The sequence below is a fragment of the Pan paniscus genome, chromosome 11 (assembly GCF_029289425.2).
Source record: "Pan paniscus chromosome 11, NHGRI_mPanPan1-v2.0_pri, whole genome shotgun sequence".
In the NCBI taxonomy this organism is placed as follows: Eukaryota; Metazoa; Chordata; class Mammalia; order Primates; family Hominidae; genus Pan; species Pan paniscus.
In genome coordinates this window covers 24,423,516-24,446,561 of record NC_073260.2, presented here as the reverse complement: position 1 = coordinate 24,446,561, position 23,046 = coordinate 24,423,516, and the positions used below count along the sequence as shown (strand labels likewise).

The following is a 23,046-nucleotide window of genomic DNA, read 5'->3' as shown; positions in this document are numbered from 1 at the left end:
ATACATAGATTACTTTTCTTTCTTTTTCTTTCTTTCTTTCTTTCTTTTTTTTTTTGAGATGAAATCTCACTCTGTCACTCAGGCTGGAGTGCAGTGGTGCCATCTCTGTTCACTGCAACCTTGGCCTCCTGGGTTCAAGAGATTCTCCTGCCTCAGCCTCCCCAGTAGCTGGGACTACAGGTGTGTGCCACCACATCCGGCTAATTTTAGTATTTTTTGTAGAGACAGGATTTCGCCATGTTGGCCAGCCTGGTCTTGAAATCCTGGCCTCAAGTGATCCACCCGCCTTTGCCTCCCAAAGTGTTGGGATTACAGGCATGAGCCACTGCTCCTGGCCAGATTACTTGTTAATGAGAAAGAAAAAATGTTTTACAAAGGCGATAGTTGGTGGTCACCGCTTTAATCAAGTGACTAAACCTATAGTCAAAAAAAATGGGACAACCTGACATATGTCTCTAGCTGTGCTACAATAAGACGTATATAGAATTACCTATATACTATTCTTACCAAAAATGTTTCATCTGAGTATAACCATGAGTTAATACTAAGACAAATCTAGGCTATGAATGGATTTCTACAACAGAATTGGCCTGGGCCGTTTAAAAAAAGGTCAATGTTATTTAAAACAAACACCAAAGGGCAAAGGAGATTTTAGCTCGGTGCTTCTCAAACTTTAATGTGCATACAGATCACCTGGGGAGCTTGTTAAAATGCAGATTCGGATTCAGGAGATCTGGGGTGAGCCCTGAGATTTTGAATTTCTAACAAGGCCCAGGACCACACTTTAAAAAGCAAAGTTCTAGATTAAAACAGATATTATCATAACACAGTATGTGACCCTAGATTGGTTCAAACAAACAAAAACACAACAGCCATACCTATAAGACATTTTTGAACAAGTAAAGAAATTAAAATATGGACCATATATTATTATTAGATGATATTATTGAATTAATATTAACTCTCTTGGCTATGATAATGGCATTGCAGTTAGTTAAGAGATGGGTACTGAAGTACATGTGAGTGAAAGGTCATGCTGCCTACAGCTTACTTTCATATCCTTATATAGAGAGAGCAAAAATACAGCAAGATATTGACACAGCAATCTAGGTGCCAAGGTTATATTAGCATTTGCCATTCCACTTTTCCGTAGGTTTGAACATTTTCAAAATAAGACTTTGGGAATAAGCCATGACTGTTGTAATTCTTGGAAGCCTGGCTTTTGTTCTAGCTCTTCTACAAACTCCTCCTTCATCCCAAGCAGAAATGACTTCTCCTTTGCTCTGTGGCATTCTGTGCCATTCTGCCCGGAACCCAAGAACTTGGTGTTTGGGCTTCATCTGCTCAATTTAACAGAGTTCCCAGAAGACAGGGTCTTGCCCCTTCCACTTGGGACCTCCCCACATAACCTCACACAGGGCTTGCTCCTGGGAAGATTTACAGTGGATTTTTCTGGATTGCTAAATGGAATGAATGGCAGGTGGAGGGACTACCTTGGGTAGTGGGAAGTGTCATGGGGCATTCCAAATAACTTCTTCTTGTGCCGAACTCCTATTAGCCTCAACAGGGAAGGCACCATGTTCAAGAGGCTAAAGAAGAGGTGTAGAGTCAGCAAACAAGATGTGGGGTTTTATTGGGGGCTTACATACAGGGGAGAGAGTCCAGTGGCAGTGAGCTGAACAGGAAAACTGCTTTACGGACAGAAATGATCTCATGGCAGCAGGCTGGACAACATATTCACCTTATATACAGTCCAGTGGTCGTGGGCTGGGCAGGAAAACCATAACCACTTGCAAATAGCATGCAGTTTCTATAGCATGCTCACTTAACAGCCTCCCCTTAATGGCCTCCACCTGGCAGCCTTCATGTAACCAAAAACTCAGGCCTTAATCTCCTGTATGGCCCATGTTCCACGGGATGGGCTGGGGGCTCAGATGTTCCTCACAGACAAGGAATGAGTCTCCAGGTTGACCACTCCTGGACTCTCTAGCTTGGAACACCCATTCAGACGTGTCTGCCATATGTGGTTATTCTAAGGGTATGCTTCAGTTATTGCTATATCATGTGTGTTTACCCTACACTTCTATTTTGTATCTGAGCTTAAAAATAAACCCAAAATACCACACCACCATCACCACCACCAATAATTACTACCCTTAAACAGGTGCTCAGCTCCACTGTTGGTGTGGAGATAATTAAAAAAGAGTATTATTATTATTATTTTTAAAAAAGAATTTTTTTTGCTTATAAAGGGAAAAGAGGCAGCTTCTTTCTTGAAAGCCTACCGATTGTGAACCCTATACTCTAACCTTTTGGAATGTAACCCTTTACATTCTCCCCTGGGGCTAGAGAAGCCCAGTCTCCTGGTTTACAAAACAAAGACGTCTCTAAGGTTGAGGGCTTCAGAGCCTTTTTGAAATGTAAACACCTACCTGTGGTGTTAACCTAGGAGTCTATGTCATTGTCTATCTCATTATGTATTCCCCTGTCTCTTCAGGAGATAAGAGAAGTTTTATTTTTTCTTCTTTTGCTTTGCTAGATTAATTGTGTGAAATTTCATCCTGACTTTGTAGTCTGTTGCAGGCTGCCTATTTGCATGTACACTTGTGCTTGCTCAACAGTAAATCATTTTTTTCTTTCCATATTGATGTAAAGAGGTGTCTGTTGGTAGGACTTTTAATTCCTCAGGGTACACTAGTACAATCTCTTTGGAGACAGACTGACATTTATTGAAGCGAAAATGCACATTCCTCCTGGCTAACACGGTGAAACCCCGTCTCTACTAAAAATACAAAAAAATTAGCCAGGCGTGGTGGCGGGCGCCTGTAGTTCCAGCTACTCAGGAGACTGAGGCAGGAGAATGGCGGGAACCCGGGAGGCGGAGCTTGCAGTGAGCAGAGATCGCGCCACTGCACTCCAGCCTGGGCGACAGAGCGAGACTGTCTCCAAAAAAAGAAAAAAATAAAATGCACATTCCATTCCTATCACTAAAAATTTATTCCCCACATATACTTGCAGACACGCACAGAGGGCACAAATTCTAGAGAAAACATTGATGTCTCTCACCAGGCACAGATAAATTATGAAGCATTTACACTTCGTACTATGCGACTCTTCAAAAGAATGAAATGAACTTCTATGTACTGACATGGAAGGATCTCTAAGATATACAGTGTGTTGTCAAGTGAATAAAGCAAGATGGAAAATTATGGGTTTATTATAATGACCCATGGGTTTATTATATATTATAATGTGTACTGTGTATTTGTAGATGCACAGATTTTTGGAAGGACACACAAGAATCTGTCAATGGTGGTTATCTCCGTGAAGAGGGATTAGTGGTTGGGTGGGGAAGGTGTGAAGATTTTTACTTTCTTTTCTCTTATTTGCTAGTTACTTTTCTTAAACCATGTAAGTTATAGTATTTTCTAATATAAATATTATAAAATATATCAATATATTATAAAATATTAAATAACATAAAATAAATATTATTTTATAATATAATATTTATAATATAAAATGTTTATTTTATAATATAATATTTATAATATAAAATGTTTATTTTATAATATAATATTTATAATATAAAATGTTTATTTTATAATATAATATTTATAATATAAAATGTTTATTTTATAATATAATATTTATAATATAAAATGTTTATTTTATAATATAATATTTATAATATAAAATGTTTATTTTATAATATAATATTTATAATATAAAATGTTTATTTTATAATATAATATTTATAATATAAAATGTTTATTTTATAATATATTTATAATATAAAATGTTTATTTTATAATATAATTATAATATAAAATGTTTATTTTATAATATAATTATAATATAAAATGTTTATTTTATAATATAATTATAATATAAAATGTTTATTTTATAATATAATTATAATATAAAATGTTTATTTTATAATATAATTATAATATAAAATGTTTATTTTATAATATAATTATAATATAAAATGTTTATTTTATAATATAATTATAATATAAAATGTTTATTTTATAATATAATTATAATATAAAATGTTTATTTTATAATATAATATTTATAATATAAAATGTTTATTTTATAATATAATATTATAATATAAAATGTTTATTTTATAATATAAAGTAATATTATTATATAAAATAATATTTATTTTATAAATATGCTGGCTTAAATGTAAATAAAACAAAATACAACCACCACTGAGACTTTAAAAATATCACGGGAAAGAAGTAAGTTCCATAGTAACTCAAAGACAGGGATTTTGTTGTTTTTTTTCAAGGCTTTAGAACAATGTCCTGCACACAGTAGATACTTAATAAATATTTGAGATAGAAACCTAAATTCCTCCTTTGTCTCTCCCAAGGAGTTTAAGCTTGCAGTTATCTGATCTTCAAGTCAAACCTCAAGGCAAGCTTTGTTGATTTCCCTACACTTTCTATGTCTTCTCTCCTCTGTCTCTTTGCTCATGCTGTTCCATTGGCTAGGAGTGCCTCTCCTCGGCTTTCCCTTCCCTGCCTGTTTGAAATTGTTCACATTTCTCAAGCCAACCTGAAACTAATCCCCAGGAGTTTTTCTTAAACCTGTCTGGAAAAATATATTCTCTCTTTAAGTTGTGGTGTCATGGTATCCCTTTAATCACGCATTATATGTTATGACTTAGCTGTTTTAAATTTTATCTATACATGTGCCTTGGGATAAGAATTGTGTGACTTCTTATGCCAGTAAAACCATTCTTATGGTTCTCCACCCCTGTTCCCATCACATACAGAGTGCTAATTGACCATTAACTCATTTCATTTTTAATAATGGTGATGTAAGTCTAAGCTCCTTGGCTTTCTCCCATTGATTTCTTTCTTAGAGTTTCTTTTAGAGTCTCTTCACTTGTCTGAGTTCTTCCTGTTTTCAAGTCAGTCTACATTCCATCTTCCTATAGGAAACCCTTCCTGATAACTCAAGTTAATGGGAAAATGATGCTTTTTTTTTTCTTGTTAGGTCTTACAACAGTTAAGGTCTGAGGAATTTATTGAAAAAGATATGTGCAATGCATTTGACACTTTATATACCACGGCTACTATTAACATGGCAAGCCTTAGTTTTAAGGAAGCAACTGATATTTCCTGGGCTAAGAAATCACAGCACACCGCACTGTACAATCAGATTGCACAGTGAATCTTTTCATATCCAAACATGAGGGGTAAGTCAAGGAAGTGGATGCACAAGAAGATAAAGCTCCCAAGAGAATAGTGGGTGCAATGTTTCTTAGTGCTTCTGTGGCTGTCTGTATTGGCAAAGGGGATGCTGCTTGCATCAAGCAATCAAGCAGTATTGGCTCTACCACTTTCTCAGGGTGACGTAGTTCAAGCCCTGTTCCCTCTCTGCTCCTCATTTTCCACATTTACAAAAATGAGGCAGAAAGATCTGCTCTGGTTCTTTTATAGAAGAAATCAATTCAACTAAAAGTTGGATATGAATGAGCTCTGAAGCTCTCTCTAGCTTTATATATCACCATCGCCACCCATTTTTCCACCATCTCTCTCTCTCTCTCAGTAGTTCTAGTTGGATCCTTTAACTAAAGAACTTCTTAAAGGACACTTCAATTTCTTTTCTTTGGCCATTGCTATAAAATGACATACCCTTGGTTCACTCCAAATTAGAATTACAGAAATTGCAGAGCCCCTACAGAAGAAAAGATGTCCTAAAGTGTTTTCAAGATTATTATACTTAGTAGATGTAGATAAGCCATTAAATTATGAGTTTTAAGAATTCCACTATCTAAATCAAATATTTGCGACTCCTTCTTTTCACTTTTGTAGAGATATGAGCTTCAAAGCTTCCATTTAATTTCAAAGCTTGATGACACTTGAGAAATAGATATCAAAGCCTTTTAAAGCCTAGTTCTTTCCAGCAATTGATAAGCTGTAGAGTATTTGGCCTAAGAAAACTGAAGAAAAACCAGAATAAATTCAGCAGGATTATAATATCATGAAAAGTAGGCGCTATGAAATAAGAAACAGAAATATTCTCACTTTGGCAGGTCATGTGGGTGGGTGCAGTTCTTAAATTACCCATTAACAACTTCATCAAAAAATTCGTGAGCAATATATGCTATTACTACAGCATTTTCTATATAATATATACTGGTAGATTCTCTGTAAACACCAATTTTCTAAAATATGAAGAAGCTTCCTCTTTCTCCTCCTCTTTTGTTTTCAGAAACAAATCTTACCATTTACTTCAAAGTAAATCTCCGAAGACAGTCTGACCCTGTACAGTGTGTACCCAACGATTGCTTAGTATTGTGAGGAACATCAGAGAGAACAGGTGCTAAAAACCTTTCAACTTTCTGCTTCTATGTGCTGTTTCTTTTTTTTTTTTTTTTTTTTTTTGTGACGCCCTAACTTCTTCAAAGTTGTGGCTTAAGAGGAAGCTTTCGATTTGTCTTGCTGGCTTTAACACCAAAATGTCCAAAGCTCTAAGAAGCCATGGTCTTCTCTTTCGCCTCCTTTCCTTCTAGACCTTGGCCTCTGAAACTTAGCTCCTTGTATAAAACGAAAGCAAAAACAAAGCTCTTGGCAATGGGTGAGGCCTCAGAAACCTCCAGGACACTCGGACTTAGGATATAGAACCTCAGAATCCAGTCTGAAGTCCTTGAAGACATGATAACAACTTGTGAAAATGTGTTATCAGGTTTCTCTATTGCTTCCTTCCTTGATATGGGTCTCTGGCTCATTAAGATTTAAATCTTAACTTTAAAAGGCCAATAGCTCCCCTCCACTGTTTTGCTCAGACAGATCTGCAAAGTTTTAAGATGATGGTCTAACAATATTTTTCTCAACAAGCCAAATTATTTTAGAGAGTTAAGTTCCTCTTTCTTTTCTCCCTTTCTCATATATAGATATATATAATATATACTGTATAATATAATATATATTATGTAACATAAGTGTATTACGTTATACAGTATATACTATAGTATATATATATAGAGAGAGAGTTTATTTATTTAATTTTATTTTGTGCTCTTAACCAACAAACGAATATCATTTGTTCCCAGGGCTCTTTCTCTAGGGAAAACAACAAGAAAAGGAAAGGGAGGAAGAGGAGTCCACTTACCGTCCTCTGAACTACCAACACCATAATAGTGGCCACCGTGAAGACAAGGCACAGAGCCAGAGTGGCTGTGGTCAAATAGAAATAGCTGCGGCTCGTGGTCCCCAGGTGGCTGGCCACGGAGCCCGCCGGCACATGCATGGCTGTGTCTCCAGGAGGGGCCATTCCGTTGAGTGCTTGCTGCAGCCCTGGGTCCATTCTTTATATAGTCTTCCCCACATCACACCTTATCTCTCTTCATCTGATTCAGTTCTGGGCCCGTCTCTGTTCCAAGAAGGATTCTCCCCTGAATCCTGAATCATGTGACTTGGAAAAAAACCTTCACCTGCTGCCTGGCGGAGAAACTCTTCTCTGGGGGCGTGAGGCGAGAGGCGGCAGCAAGGGTGGGGGAGAGGTTCATTTTTCATTGCCAGGGATTAAGTTGTGTGCAGAGAAACTAGCTACAGAGAAGGTGGCTGATGTCAGAGGGCGCGTAGGAAAATGACGGTTCCCCGACTCTGTGTGTGTATGTGTGTGTGTGTGTGTGTGTGTGTGTGTGTGTGCATGCGTGCGCACACACAAAGCGACTTCTGTTTCGTTTAGACTCTGCCACAAAACGCCTTCCTGTTCAAGAAGCTGCACCTTCTTTCAGCGAGGCCTGTGGCTCAGAAGACCTCCCCAGATAATGAGTCCTTGCTGGGTCTCAGGGAGGCCGGATCCCTCGGACTGCAGTGGAATAACTCCAAAGGGTTCGGTTTGATAGGCTACTGCTGAAAAAGGGACATGCTGCAGGTTCCCTGGGGGAAAAAGGGCACACAAATGGAGATATTTCTCCAAAGGGGGACTGGCTCATGGCAGTATGAAATTTGGGGTTCAAAGATACTGTCAGAAAGCAGTCTGGAAATATCAATCTTTTGAACAAACACTCCTGCAGAAGTTTTGGGATCTGTTAAACTGGCAGAAGAACCTGGACCTGCCATAAAACTCATGAAGAGGGGAAGGAATTGGCAGTGAGATGGTGTGGTGTGGAATATGGGGGCTGTGTGTGTTCTGCGTGGTGTACTATGTAGTGTGTGTGTATTTGTGGTATGGGGGTATGTGTAGGTGTTGTGTGTTCTGTATGGTATATATATGCAGTGTGTGTGTGGTGTGCATTTGTGATCTGCAATGCATGCCGAGTGTGGTGCGTATGTATGTGTTGTGTGTGGTGTGTATGTATGTGTTGTGTGTGGTGTGTTGTGTCTTGTGTATGTATGTGTTGTGTGTGTATATGACTACTATAATTGAACCTCTACTGTCTCAGGCACAGCGCTAGGAGTTACATGTGGCTTCACTCCACTTCCACCTCCACCCTCCAAGGCAGGCAATGTTTATTTTTTACAGATGGGAAAACTGAGGCTCAGGGAGGATGAAAACTATCTCAACCTAAGTCGCAAGTGTCGATCACTGAAAGAACTTGGGTGCACTTTGCAGCCTGCCTGGCTGAAAGCTCGTGCTAAGTCATTCAATCTTCACTGCACCTGAAAGCTAAAACCTGAAGTGTGGTCTCAGCCCTTTCCCTTCTTAGCCTTGGGCCATCATACAAGTCTTTATGGCTTTCTCTGTTCCCAATCTGCATTACAGTCATCAGGAAGACCAAGCGAGATGATGTCAGAGTACTCCATGAATAAAAATAGATTTGGGGATGGTGTTGGACAATTCCTGTTAAACATCCCAAGCTGTCTACTGGGCCAAGTCTGGAATTTAGATACAATAGACAGATTACGTGGGGGACAGAGTTAGATCACATCTGTGGTTACTAATGATCTCCATTTCAAAATACCATTTAAAATGTTAATCACTGCATAGCTGCTGCCTCCAGATGTGGGCCTTTGAAAGCTCCATTTGGTATCACCGTGGAAGAAGCTCATTCTGCATAGCACCTCCTTTCCTTTCTGCTCACTTTTTGTCTGCAGCGCATCACTTTGAGCCAGCAGAGATCCCAGATGCCCCTAAGGAAATGTCCTGTGTCTAAAGCCAAGCTTGGATTATTACCACTGCTGTTCTTGCATAGAACCAAAACTTCTGAGCATCTCCCAAATTAGATCAGGCTTTAGGAGTTGGTCTGGATATTTCCTCCCAGTGAGTCTGTAAAAGCATAGATCCTGGAGACGAAAGAGACATCAAGAGATAAATTGTTTTCTTGGGCTAAATAGAGTGGGGGGCGATATACCCATTTTACAGTCAAGGAAACCGAGGCCCCCATGATCCCAATTGAGTTTGGTTTTGAAAACAGTGTGTTCACATTCGTTTGGTCCGGTAATTAAGGTGGGAATGAGGCAAGCCAGTGTTTTCTGGGGCATGTGCCTGGCTGATTTGGGGAGAAGGCTGTGTCCTCTGGTGGGCACGGACAGTGAGTGGGTAGCAAGGGCTCTGTGGTCTGCCCAGAGTTGCTGAGAACCAGCTGCTCCCTTGGCCCTCTTGTTCAGCCTCTTTGATCAAAGTGGAAAACTTCTGATTGTTGAATGGAAGCTGTGGGTGTTGAAAAATAAAAAGGCTTTGCTTGAAGTTTGGGTCTTCCTGAAGGCCTGTGGGGCTGAGAAGGGCAGTGGAAAAAAATGTTTGTCTTACAGTTACCCGTTTTGCATACAATACAATGTCCTGGGAGGGAAGGCTGACAAGGGGGAAAAATCACCCTTTGTTTTTACTCAACTTTCTGAGCAGTTGAGATTTTCAGATCAGTTCCTAGTACAGTAGTTTGTGGGCTCAATTCATTCTTTTGCTGTGACACTCCTCTACTCACAAACCTTCAGTGGCTCCCTATTTCCCACCCCCATTGCTCTAAGCCCCTCTCTGCTTTCCAGCTGTTCTAGAATCTAGCCTGGCCAACATAGAAATCCATGACCTGTGCTAACTGGCTTCTTTCTGTCTTCTACTCAAGCTGTACGATGTGCAGATGGAAGGAGCCTTTATAGAATTTCTTGTTGAGTAAGTTATAAATCCTTTCTGGAAGCAAAGCTGTATAAGGAGTATAAAAACATAAGAAAACAGGGCTGCTTTGGCTGAAGCACAGGTGGGACAAAGAGAAGGGCTAAGCTTCACCTGCTCATTTGCCCTTTTCTGGCATGGGGTCTCTCCAAGGTGAATAAAATTTAGAAACTTCAGAAAATTTGGCTTGAATCCTTCATTCCACAAAAGGAGGAAACTGGGACACAGAAATGGGAACAACTAAAGGAAGTACATACCATCAGGGAGAGAGACAGGTGTAAGAGTCCCTTCTGCTCATTCTCTCTCCTTTTTTTTTTTTTTTTTTTTGACTGAGTCTCGCCCTGTCACCCAGGCTGGAGTGTAATGGCGCAATCTCGGCTCACTGCAACCTCTGCCTCCTAGGCTCAAGTGATTCTCCTGCCTCAGCCTCCTGAGTTGCTGGGATTATAGGCACACACCCCCAGGCCTGGCTAATTTTTTTTTTTTTTAATCTTTTGTAGAGATAGGGTTTCACCATGTTGGCCAGGCTGGTCTTGAACTCCTGACCTCGTAATCCACCTGTCTCGGTCTCCCAAAGTGCTGGGATTACAGGCATGAGCTACCGCACCCAACTCCCTCTGCTTGCCCGGCCCTCTCTGCTCATTCTCATGTCGGCTCTGCTAATATTCCAGGTGCATCCAGGCTTCCTCTCGTGTTTTACTTGGCTTTCCACTGCTCCTGTTCTTCCTCTCCCTTCCAGCCTTTGCCAACCCGCCTCACCATCTCCAGGAATGCTTGCCCAGATCTCTCAAGTCCACCAACACCCTCTCTGGAATGCCTCTATTTTCATGCCACATAACCTAATTGTCTAATTATCTACTTCTCTTGATGTGGAACCCAAGTGTGTAAACACATGTAAATGTTGCCTTGCTCATAAGATGAGAGTCCCTGAGGGCGGTCTGCACTTTCCTAGTCTTCTAAGTCCTTGCATCCCACCTTGCGTTTCTTGCTGCTGGTCATATATGTAGGGTTGACCTTCAATCTATGCTTCATGTTTATGGAAAGAGAAAGTTCTAGAAGAGTGGCTTATGTAAAGGAATTGTGTGGTGGCATTCTTGCCTCTCTCTTCTCAACTGTACTCCGTGTCTCTATCTTTCTCCAGAGAATGGCCTCATGAGAGTGACCACCCCAGCCTCCTTTCAGCCTGGAATTGGCTGCTGAGATGTGGCTGCAGTGCCTGAGACTCAGTGGGCAAATAGAACTAACCTCTCATCCCTTCAAGAAGGAAAGCCATTTTGAAAAATAAAGGGAAGCCAGCAGTAGCCATTCCTCCAACATTGCTTTCCTATATAAGGGACTGGGAGATCTCTGTTGTAGAGACTAGAGGCCTTCAGGTGTAAGCCCACACCAGCAGTGGCAGCAGTAGCGCCTGGGAACTTGGTGCCACTTTATGACCCTCTAGACCTACTCTAATTCAGAAACTCTGGCTGGGGTCTGGTAGTCTGTTTTAACAAAGCACCCCAGGGAATGCAGATGCCTGAGACCATTTGAAAAACACTGATTTAGGGAAACAATCTCCAAGAGATCATCTGGTCCAAAATTTAGCCTTTGGACAGGTAAACTACCACCTCTATTGCGTAGGTAGGGAAACTGAGGCATAATAAAGTTATTGTCTGGGGCCATGTAGCTGAGTCAAGTTGGTTTACATGCTAGTTTTTTTGCTCCCTTGATTGAGCCCTCTTTCTAACCTTGACTACAGCTGCAGGCTCTAGAAATACCTTCAGAACCTTTCTGGAATGCAGATATATTTGGAATAGAATGGAGATATTTTACTCCATTTAAAATCATTAGGTTGGTGCAAAAGTGATTGCGGTTTTTGCCATTAAAAGTAACTTAATAATTTTATTCATTTAAGGTTATCTTTTGATGATCACTGTACATGGTAGAAATATATTTTTTTTAACTATGGGTATATGTGAGACAAGGACAGACTCACCCAGGGTATATTCAAGCAATAACACATGTAACTAAATGGCCTTTTGAGGAGGGAGGGTCCTGTCCCTTTAACTTTAGAGCTCTTTGTCTTGCTGGGGCTAACTTGAAGAGATTGGACGTTGGAGTTGAGCCACAGTGACACTTCACTGAGAGGGCCCAGTGAGGACAGGGGCAGTGGGAGGAAGATTTGGAACAGGGCTAGCAAACTGAACCATAGGCCAAATCTGGCAGGCACCTATTTTTGTAATTGAAGTTGTATTGAAATGTAATCATATCCATTTGTGTATACATCTATGGCTTCAATTCCACTACAACAGCAACTGAGTGGTTTCAACAGAGACCTCACAGCTGGCGAAGTCTAAAATATTTGCTATTTAGACCTTTACAGAGAAAGCTTGCTGACCCTCGGTTTAGAGTATTAAAATAGACCCAAGGCAGGGTAACCGAAAGAGATCTGGGAAAAAGAACAGAAATGCATTTCCTAATACACTTCCATGCGGAGAAAAAGGAACTCAATTCCCTATTGGTAGGAATGTAAACCAGTACAGCCACCATGAAAAATCATACGAAGAGTCCTCATAAAGCGAAAATAGAACTACCATTTGATCCAGCAATCCCACTACTGGGTCTCTACCCAAAGGAAAACAATCAGTATATCAAAGAGATACCTGCACTCATATGTTTACTGCAGCACTATTCACAATAGCAAAGATGTGGAATCAACTTAAGTGTTCATAAACAGATGAATGGATACAGAAAATGTGGTATATATGCACAATGAAATACTATTTGGCCATAACAAAGACTAAAATCATGTCATTTGCAACAACATGGATGAAACTAGAGATCATTATCTTAAGTGAAATAAGCAGGCACAAAAAGACAAATATCACATGTTCTCATTTACAAGTGGCAGCTAAAAAATTGGGTCACGTGGAGGTAGAGAGTAGAAAGATGGAGAATATAAACTGGGAAGGGTGAGTGCAGGGGGAGTGGGAAGACAAAGAGAAGTGGGTTAAAGGGTATGAATATACAGAGGATAGAAAAAATAAATTCACTGATTGATAGTAGAGTAGTATGACTATATTTAAACAAAAATGTACTTTACTCAGGAGCTGGACACCCTAAATACCGTGATTTGATCACTGTGCATTATACACGTGTAACAAAATTTCACATGTGGCCCATAAATTGGTACAAAAAAAATGACAACTCTATAAAATCTTCCCTAATGTCTAAAGTGTTAACTCATGCTTCATATGAGAAGATTCTTTTTGGAATTCACTAATTGTAGAGAAGCTATGTGTTCTGGTTGGTGGATGACCAAAATAGATTACTGAAGAAGACAGAGCTGATAGAAAGGTGGGACAGAAGCCATCTGGGAGTTAGATAGATATACTTCCAGTATTGGTGATATATATATGTGTGTATTTAAATCACATATTTATCTATTGATCTATCATCTATCTATCTATCTATCTATCTATCTATCTATCTATCTATCTATCTATCATCTTCCTGTCAACCTTAAAAAGGTTCTGAGACAATGTAAAATAAATGCACAGGTATATACTGAAGCCATTAACACAAGGTAAAAGGTAGGAGTCAAGATATAAAAGTAGAGAGTAAAGTGAATGTATTAAGAAATCCTGTCTGATAACAGTTTTAATAGTTAAGCATAACATGTATATTTATGAGCTTCCTGGTAACCAGGGAAAAGAAGCAGATACATTGGATTTCATAACTCTCTTTGGTCATAAAAAGCAGATGAGCTTAAAAGGAGAAATGGATATATTGCTGGTTATATTAGTGCTTTGAGATATGCAACATATTCCAAAATACCAGATGAATGTAATCTATGAATTTAAAGCATGCCATTGCAATTAATTAGGATAATGGCAGATTTTACCAAGTGGAAATACTGAAACTTTTTTTTAATGTAGTTTTATGATTTTTAGTGATGCAGAACTAATGATAAACTAATACCAGGGAAGTAGGAGATTCAAGGAAATAAAAAAGAACATCACTTTTCTGGCTTCTGGGGGCTTCAGTATAGCTGAATGGCTAGAAAACTCTATTAGTTACATGGCCCTTAATAACTCCATTGTCATTCAAAGAAGAGAGATGAGTCTGCATTCTTTGCAAAGCTGGGGAAAGTCCTTCTATATCGATTAATAATGGATAAAGGAAGAGACATCCATTGGGTATTTGAGAGCTTAATATGTGCTAGGCGCTGCCCATGTAACAATGAGCAAGTCAAACATTATCTCTGCTTTCATGAAACTTACAGTAAGGTGGGTAAGACAAGAAGTTAAATAAGTAATTATTATATAATCTAATTTATATTAATAACAGACAATTGATGGTGTTACGTGTACACAGTAGGGAAATCTTAAGCTGATCTGTCATTCTCTAGGGGACTTCATTGAGGTTAACTCTTCTACCTCTACACTAGCTTGATGAGTAAGGCTCCAACCCAAACTCTTTCTAGTTCATTTCACTCCCTTCCTCTTCCAGTTTAAAATCTTTCAACATCTCCCCGTGCCTGCAAAATCCTGGTCATGTATCCTTGGAAGGCCTCCCTGGCCTTCCCCTTAGCTTTGTTTTCAGCCTCTGATTCCACTCCCTTGACTCCAGGCACACTTCTTTATTCCAACCCCAGTGCCTGACTCCATTTTTGTGCAGGCGGCATCCTCATTGTGACATCGAATACCCTTTCATACATCTTTCATTAAAAAAAAAAAAAAGTTACTGCTCATATATTGCCTCATTTCTGTGCTTCCTCCCTCGACTTCCAGTAAGAAAGAAATCCTTCTTTCCTCTGTAGGGTTTCATATCATGCTTCTACCTGCAATCAATAATGATGAGAGTACTAATTATTATTTTACCGTCACAACAACGGCCTACCTTTAGTGAGCTCATATTACGATTTTATGTGCTAAGCACATGATGCTCATAATTTCACTTAGTTTTACAATAACCCCACTAATGCTATTATTCGCATTTGGCAGATAAAGAAACTGAGACATGGAGTGGCAAAATGGCTTTTCCAAGTTTTTACTGCTACTAATTGACGGAGAAAGTAACAAAACAAAAAAAAACTTTACATATACCAACTCAGTCCCCTAAGTAGCTAGGATTGCAGGCATGTGCCACTATGCCTGGCTAATTAAAAATAAATTTTTGTAGAGTGGAGGTCTCGCTATATTGCCCAGTCTGGTCTTGAACACCTAGGCTAAAGCAATCCTCCTGCCTTGGCCACCCAAAGTGCTAGTATTTCAGATGTAAGCCACCACACTTGGCCAGGGGTGAGCCTTTCTTATGTTGACTTGAAGTGTGAGACTCCAAGCTAGCCAAATAAATCATTGGGCTACATCTCCAGACAAGAACAACTCTCCCTTCTTTCTTCTCAAACCATTGTTGCACAGGTCTGCCTGATTCCAGAGAAAGTTGCTGTAACCACTATGTAATTATATTACCTGTATTCTAGGTAGCTATGTAGGGCTCTCCCCAAATGCAGTGTAAGCACCTTGAGAATACAGCATGTGGTTTATACATGTTCATGACTAGCAGGCTCCTAATAAATGTTTAAACTGTACATTTACCTAGTAATTTTAAATACAAAATATCAGGAAAAACACGATTTGTTTTAAGGCTTTTTTTTTTTTTTTTTTTCGTTTTACAGAGATCCAAAAACATAGGACCATCCCAGAAAAGAGATCTCAGCTCAGGCCTGGCTTTTTCTCTGGTTCCCTCTTGCTGACTTCCATCCTCCAAATATCTGTCTCTCCCCACTCTGCCTTTTGCCTCTAAGTGCATGTACTCACACATGTTTTCGAAACAGAAGTACACAGAAAATGTTGCACATAGATGTCTCAGGGGACTGGTGCCTTCTTGGAATGGTTCCTGGAACATAATTGGTGTGCAAAAAGTTTGGATGAACAAACGCTATTTCAAGAAAGAAAGAAAGAGAGAGAGAGAGGTCTGAATCTGAGTACATTTTAGAAGTTCAAGATCTGAAGTTTTTTGAAAAGAAGAATGGCTAATTTCTGAGTACTCAAACTTTTCACATGTACAATCAATCAAGCATCTGTCCTCTGGTTATGCTAGATTTATGGGCTTTGTTGGGGATGGAGGCAGGTACTGAAAGATCTAAAGCTTTGTTTCCTGATGTTAGCAAAATCAGGAAGTGACCTTTTCTCTTTAAAGTGGGCTAACTTTTTCTTTTTTTTTCAATTTCTATGAAATAGGAAGCTTGGTGGTGTTGGTTTTGAAGTAAAAATCAATGTATCTCTGCATGGATAGGGCAATTGAGTAAGCTATATCAGATTGGACAGGTACATTAGCTGTGCAGTGGTGCATATATTCAGTTGTGAAAAGACAAGCAAAAGAGAAACAGGTGAACCACAGCATAGAGCACCAATTCATTTTACAGTGATTTTTTTTCTTTTTATACTTTTAATTACTTTGCCTTCTTAACATTGAACTTTCAGCTGTGCAAAGAAAGGGAGGATTGGAAGACAGTAGTTGCCCAAGTGTGGGTGTTTGCTTGATGCCTATGGGCAGAGGGGCCAGAGAGGGGATAGTCAATGTGGGGGATGCAAAAGGTGTTGAAAATGGAAAGACTGAGTGGAGAAAATTTCTCTGGGAAATTTGTCCTCAGTGAAGCTATAGAAGACTGAATATTTGAAGAATAGTTCAAAGAGGTGTCTAGGAAATGCAGATCTGGCTTCAACTCCCCTTCCACTTTCTTCTACTCCAAAACAAACATTTATGAAGCCCTGCAATAAGGTAGGTGCTTGCAGCCTTTAGGGGGGCCATTCAGTCACCCCAAGTCTCAGTTGTTTCCACTGGTAGCGTGATAATAATCATTTTCACTTTTAGAGTGTTTAAAGGATGGACACCTGAATCTCCTTGTATAATACATAGCGGGCACTTAATTTACATTTGTTGAAAGGATCTGAGCCTTTGCTTTCATTTTTCTTTTCTTTTTTTTTGAGGTAGGGTCTTGCTCTGTTGCCCAGACTGGAGTACAGTGGCATGATCACTGCATGCTGCTCACTGCAGCCTTGACCTCCGGGGCTCAAGCCATCCTCCCACCTCAGTTTATGAATCAGATGTCATTTTCCTCATTAACAATGCCATTCCACCTTTATCGGGGAATAGCTTCCAGGGAATAGTGCTATAAGGTTACTCCATAGTCATTTTCCTAAAAAGAAAGCAAAGGCATTTTATTAAAACTTGACGTATACCTATGTCTTTATAGCAAGAAAATAAAATATAATAATAGTAACAAAACAAAACAAAAACTTTACATATACCAGCTCAGTGCCCTAAGTAGCTAGGATTGCAGGCATGTGCCACTATGCCTGGCTAATTAAAAATAAATTTTTGTAGAGTGGAAGTCTAGCTATATTGCCCAGTCTGGTCTTGAACACCTAGGCTAAAGCAATTCTCCTGCCTTGGCCTCCCAAAGTGCTAGTATTTCAGATGTAAGCCACCACACTTGGCCAGGGGTGAGCCTTTCTTATGTTGACTTGAAGTGTGAGACTCCAAGCTAGCCAAATAAATCACTGGGCTACATGTCCAGACAAGAACAACTCTCCCTTCTTTCTTTTCAAATCACCCAAGACAATCTTTTCACTTTTCTCCCATCTTCCACACTCCCAGTTATCCATTTGTAAGCTGTTGATTTCTTTGGGGGCATTGTCCCCATAAACTTTTTGTAAAGCATCATTGATTTCACCATTCTTCCACTCAAGCTTCACCAAAAATTTGATGTTTGTTCTTGCTTCCATTCTAGCAGAATTCTCTTCATTCTGATATGGGAGCTTTTCAAACTATATTTCCTTTTTAGTGCCTCAAACTAAATCTGTTTCAGACATGTTATAACAAGTTAGTATGAGTTTATTTTGGTGCAAAACATTTTTGAACTTCATGGAGTTTGTTCACAATATGCATTTTTCATAAAGTTTTTTGAAGACCTCTTGTATTTATCTCTTTTGTTTTCACATTTTATGTATTTTCATTTCAAATAAAAAATGTATGATTGTATTATTTTTATAATACAATGCATTATATTATATTATGTGTTATTTTTTATAAAGAAGGTACTGGAAACAACTCATAATCCTTACCCATAGAGAAGACTATAAGTAATATCTTGGGACCATATGGAATATATGTTATATGGTTGTTTTCATTTTTAATACATGTGGTTTCCTATTTCTCATAGGAAAATCTAGTATTTCCTTATCTAAACACCAGGCATGACTTCTCACTACCTCTTTCCAGGGAATGTGAAATATATAAAAATAAAATTAAATTTCTCCCTCTGAAGCCAGCCCACAGAGTAGTTGACCCAGCCCTGTGTGCCCTTTTCTTTGTTCTCCAAAAAGTTGCTTTCCGGGGTAGCCCATTCTGTTCTTCACTTCAAAAGATGTTAGTATAGCTGATGAACAGCTGGACAGAATGGGAACTGGGAGAGAATAAAGTATCTGTCTAAGGGCCTCACTGTGCCAATTTGGCAACACTATAGAAGACAATTCCTCTGCTCTCAGAGAGCTGGAACCCATGCATGGCTGGAAAAGCAGGAAGGACTCTCTTGGCCTTGAGCTTCTCCCATGAAGTCCTGCCTTTAATTTCCCTGTAGATGTTTATTGGAGGGTCCAGGCTGAGCGAAACTGGCCCAGCTCTCCTGGACTTCATGGGACCAGGGGAGCCTTGTGTTCTAGTCTACATGGATTTTCTCTTATTGTCTTTTTCTCTTGCTTTCATGTGATGGAGCTTGGTAAACATTTCTGAGGGAAGGTAATAAAGCCTAACTGTTAATACACTTAAAACATTGAGGGAAATTGTTGTCTAGGCTGTGTTGGGACTGGAGGCTATTTGATTAGCCATAGTCCTGGTTCATTCATACCGCTGCTGCCTCTCAAACTTTGACTGTGCGTAAGAGTCATGGTGAGACCTTGTTAAACTGTAGATTCTAATTTAGTAGGTCTGTAGGGGAGGAGGTTGACTGCATTTCTCACAAGTCCTGGGAAAATGCTGATACTCCTTCTCCAAGATGCATACTTTGAATAGCAAGGAAAAGTAATCAAAGTCACATGACCACAGTGGTCAATTTCACTTAGAAGAGTGTTCCAGAGGAAACACAGCAGGCCAAGAGGGCAGCATCAAGCATATCATCTTTTTGGTGTGAGTCTTCACGGCAGTCCAAGGGCCAGGCTCCTCCTCCCACCAAAAACACAGGTGTTGTTGTTGTTGTAGAGACTACAAGATTAAGTATGGGAACCATCCTAGCTTAAAAACTCAAAGCTCCATAGGAACCAATATCTGTTATAACAGCATCCAGGTCTTGCACTGTGGGAAGCTCAAATCTATGCCTTCCCTCCAGGTATTCATATTCATTCACAATTTGCCCAGTGTAGAATCAGTTTATCAATCAGATGTCATTTTCCTCATTAACAATGCCATTCCACCTTTATCAGGGAATAGCTTCCAGGGAATAGTGCTATAAAGTTACCCCATAGTCATTTTCCTACAGAGAAAGCAAAGGCATTTTATTAAAACTTGACATATACCTCTGTCTTTATAGCAAGAAAATAAAATATAATAATAATAACAAAACAAAACAAAAACTTTACATATACCAATTTGTTTTAAGTTCATGAGCATACAAGGCCACCAGGAAGTCTACAATAACCTGTCTGCCTTGCAATTAGAGTGAGGCCATGTGGCCAGTTTGAGGCCATGGAATATGATTGTGAGTTAGGTATTTCTCTGAGCAATTTCTCAGCTAGCTAGATGGCTGCAGGCAGATGATCCAGTAAACTTTACTTAGTAAAGGACTCCAGGGAAGACTTTTGGGGATGATGAAGCCTCAAGGTGGAGGGAGAACAATAGAATGGGCAGAGAGGTGTCTGGTAAGAATTGTGTATGATATAATTACCTTAACCCCATAATTTATTGTTTAAACCAGAATGCCTAAGAGGCAAATGGGGGGCTCTTTCATTAATAACCATAATGAATTACACTGAGACAACAGGCATAAATGGAGATTTTCCTAGCCAAACCATGACATATAAGGTCATTCTAGCTATAAACCCTGTTGTTATCATCCAAGAAATTCGTCAGTGAAAAACAATGTGATTTATCACTGCGTTTAGGACTGTGTGTATGTGTGGGAGGGAGGGATATAATGAAGCATTGAATCTGGCTTCCAGGTAGATATGGGGCAAAATCAGAGACCGTTCATGGTGATCTATTCACATTTGAGTAGCATGAATGAGAAAATTCAGGGCTACAGAGGAGATGATGTTCCAATGTCACATCACAAGCTGATGGTTGAACCAGGCCTCAAACCCTTGATCTCTTTCTTTCTTTTTCCACTGTTCCACTCTGCCTCTTTGCATTAGTCAGGAAAATACCAGGATATGCAGCAGTGACAAATAAGCCCTGAAATATCAGGGACTTAATAAAATAAAAATGTATTTCTCACTTGTTTGAAGTATAATAGGTGACAAGTAGCCCTGTTAACCTACAAGGTGGTAATGGAGGGGAAGACTGTGGAATATTGCACACGGGATATTTTTTGGGTCAGGCATGGGAATGACATATATATATATATATATATATATATTTATATCTGTATATATAAAATCTTTCTCTCTCTAGCACTGCTGTCTGCATTCGATTAACCAGGACTCAGTCATGTGACCTGCATCCAAGTACAAGTAAGGGAAATGTGCTCCTTCTGTGTGTCCAGGAAGAGGAAATAATGTGGTGGACATAAAGCGTTTTCTTTGCACACTTTTTCAGAACTATGCTTTAACAATTGTGTAAGAAACTATATAAGTAAGATTGAAGTATCCATGAGTGCAGCAAATTGTCCCCCACCCCCACTCCCATCCATTGCAGGAGACTGCATTAGTCTTCTTGGGCTGCTATAATAAAATACCTTAGACTGGGTGGCTTAAACAACAGACATTTATTTCTCACAGTTTTGGGGGCTGGGAAGTCAGAGATCAGAGTGCCAGCAGGGTCAGGTTCTGATGAGGGCCCCCTTCATGGCTTGCAGATGGCTGCCTTCTTGCTGCATCCTACATGGTGGAAAGAGGGAGCAAGCTCTCTGGTCTCTTCTTATAAGGGAACTAATGCCATCACAAGATCCTTCCCCTTATAACCTCATGTAAATCTTATTACTCCTAAAGGCCCTACCTCCAAATATCATCACGTTGGAGGTTAGGGCTTCAACATATAAATTTTGGGGGGACACAAGCATTCAGTCCACAACAGATAGCTTCTTTCATTTCCTTCCTATGCCCAGGATACTCTGCAATTGGAACTATGCACATTTGGGTTGTGGCCCACCTGTGAATCTGGGAGCTGGGATCTCTGGTCATGTGTCTTCTTGATGCATCAGCTTCTTGAAATGCCTACCTTTAGAGCTCTGGAAATAAGGAGGATGAAGGAAATTTATGAAAAGTGATTACTATGGCACAAAGGGAGAGAGGTTGTCTGTTCATTCATTTAACACATTTTTTGAGCACTAAATGCAAGACATTATTCTAGAACTAGAGACACAAGGGTGAACAATAACAAACATGCTTGCTGCATGTTTGAGAAAAACATCCTCAAGGATTTTTTTCTCTTAGTTGGCAACATATACATTATTTTTGTGTTTATTTGAATAATATCTAATTATGGGTTATAATTAGTGCTATGAAGAAAAGGTACTAGTCATATGAATGGGCACGATCGGGGCATCCAATCCAATCTGGGGTATGTAAAAACTTCCTGGAGCTAGTAATATTAGATTAGAGATCTGAAAGATAATTTGGAAGTAGAGTAGTAATTGATGATGTGGTCAATGATGATAATGATGATGGTATTTATTGAGACCTTACTATGTGTCAGGCTCTGTTTTATGTGCCTTGCATGTATTATCTTGATTATTTCATACAGCAGGGGTGTCCAATCTTTTGGCTTCCCTGGGCCACACTGGAAGAAGAATTGTCTTGGGCCACACATAAAATATGCTAACACTAGCGATTGCTGATGAGCTAAAAAAATTGCAAAATACCTCGTAATGTTTTAAGAAAGTTTACAAATTTGTGTTGGGCTGCATTCAAAGCCATCCTGGTCTGCGGGCCATGAGTTGGACAAGTTTGCCTTACAGTCATTCTACAATCTAGTTATTAATATTACCCCCTTTCTGTTTTTTTTTTTTGTTGTTGTTTAAAGACAAAACTAGCTGGAGAAAAGAGAGTTGCATTTCCTACCAAAAAGGAACAAGTACAAAGACCCTGTGGTTGGAGAGAACATGGCATATGACACATTTGAGGAACTGAAGGAAAGTATTTGGAATTATGCTGTGTACGATGCTAAAGGAAAAAGACTTCCTCCTTTCCTATCAAAGTGACAATGTGTTGGGGAGGGAGGAGAGAAGGAAATGTGGAAGTTTGTGTTTCGGTGTTAAATGTAATGGTCTATAAATCATACTTCCATGTAATATGAACTTATGGAAATTTTGATTTAAAGAGGTTGTGTCTGGATTCCTTGCAATGGTACTGCAAGATCTCAGAGAAATGTAGGCTTTTGGAAGATGTGTAAAACCCCAATTCCAAGAGAAGGGGACTCAGATTTTGCTAGTATTTTCCATCTTTTGAAGCTAAAAAGTTGGGTATGGGAGCTACTGAGGTTTTTTAAAGAACAGAGTTTAAGGAGAATACTCCCACTCAACCTCATTTAAATCTGCAATGTGTATTGGGGAAGATAACAATTTTGTATAATACAGTGATAGCTTATCTAGTCTGGCTCAGCGTGTTTCACAGGAGGTTAATGGGAAAGACTTTCTCATCTCAGAAAATGATCAGCTCTCTTTGAAGTTAGAATTTGAGTCTCTATGCTAGGCAGCATTTTGTTTTCATTTCATTGATTTAGATGTGAAATGTTCTGGCATTTCTTCATTCTGCAGAGGAGGTTTGTTTC

The 23,046-nt window shown here is 39.3% G+C and overlaps 1 protein-coding gene across 2 annotated transcripts in view; it reads right to left on the bottom strand.

The window, feature by feature from the left end:
* The window catches only part of TNFSF8 (TNF superfamily member 8), a 37,799-nt gene extending 30,150 nt beyond the window's left edge, over nucleotides 1-7,649 (bottom strand). The window contains exon 1 of one of the 2 annotated variants that reach the window (XM_003833081.5): nucleotides 7,138-7,649. In XM_003833081.5, the coding sequence (XP_003833129.1) occupies nucleotides 7,138-7,332 (195 nt within the window). In that variant the 5' untranslated portion in view covers nucleotides 7,333-7,649. The remainder of the gene's footprint in view (nucleotides 1-7,137) is intronic. The other variant, XM_057298655.1, reaches the window with a different exon arrangement.
* Between the last annotated feature and the right edge of the window lie 15,397 nt (nucleotides 7,650-23,046).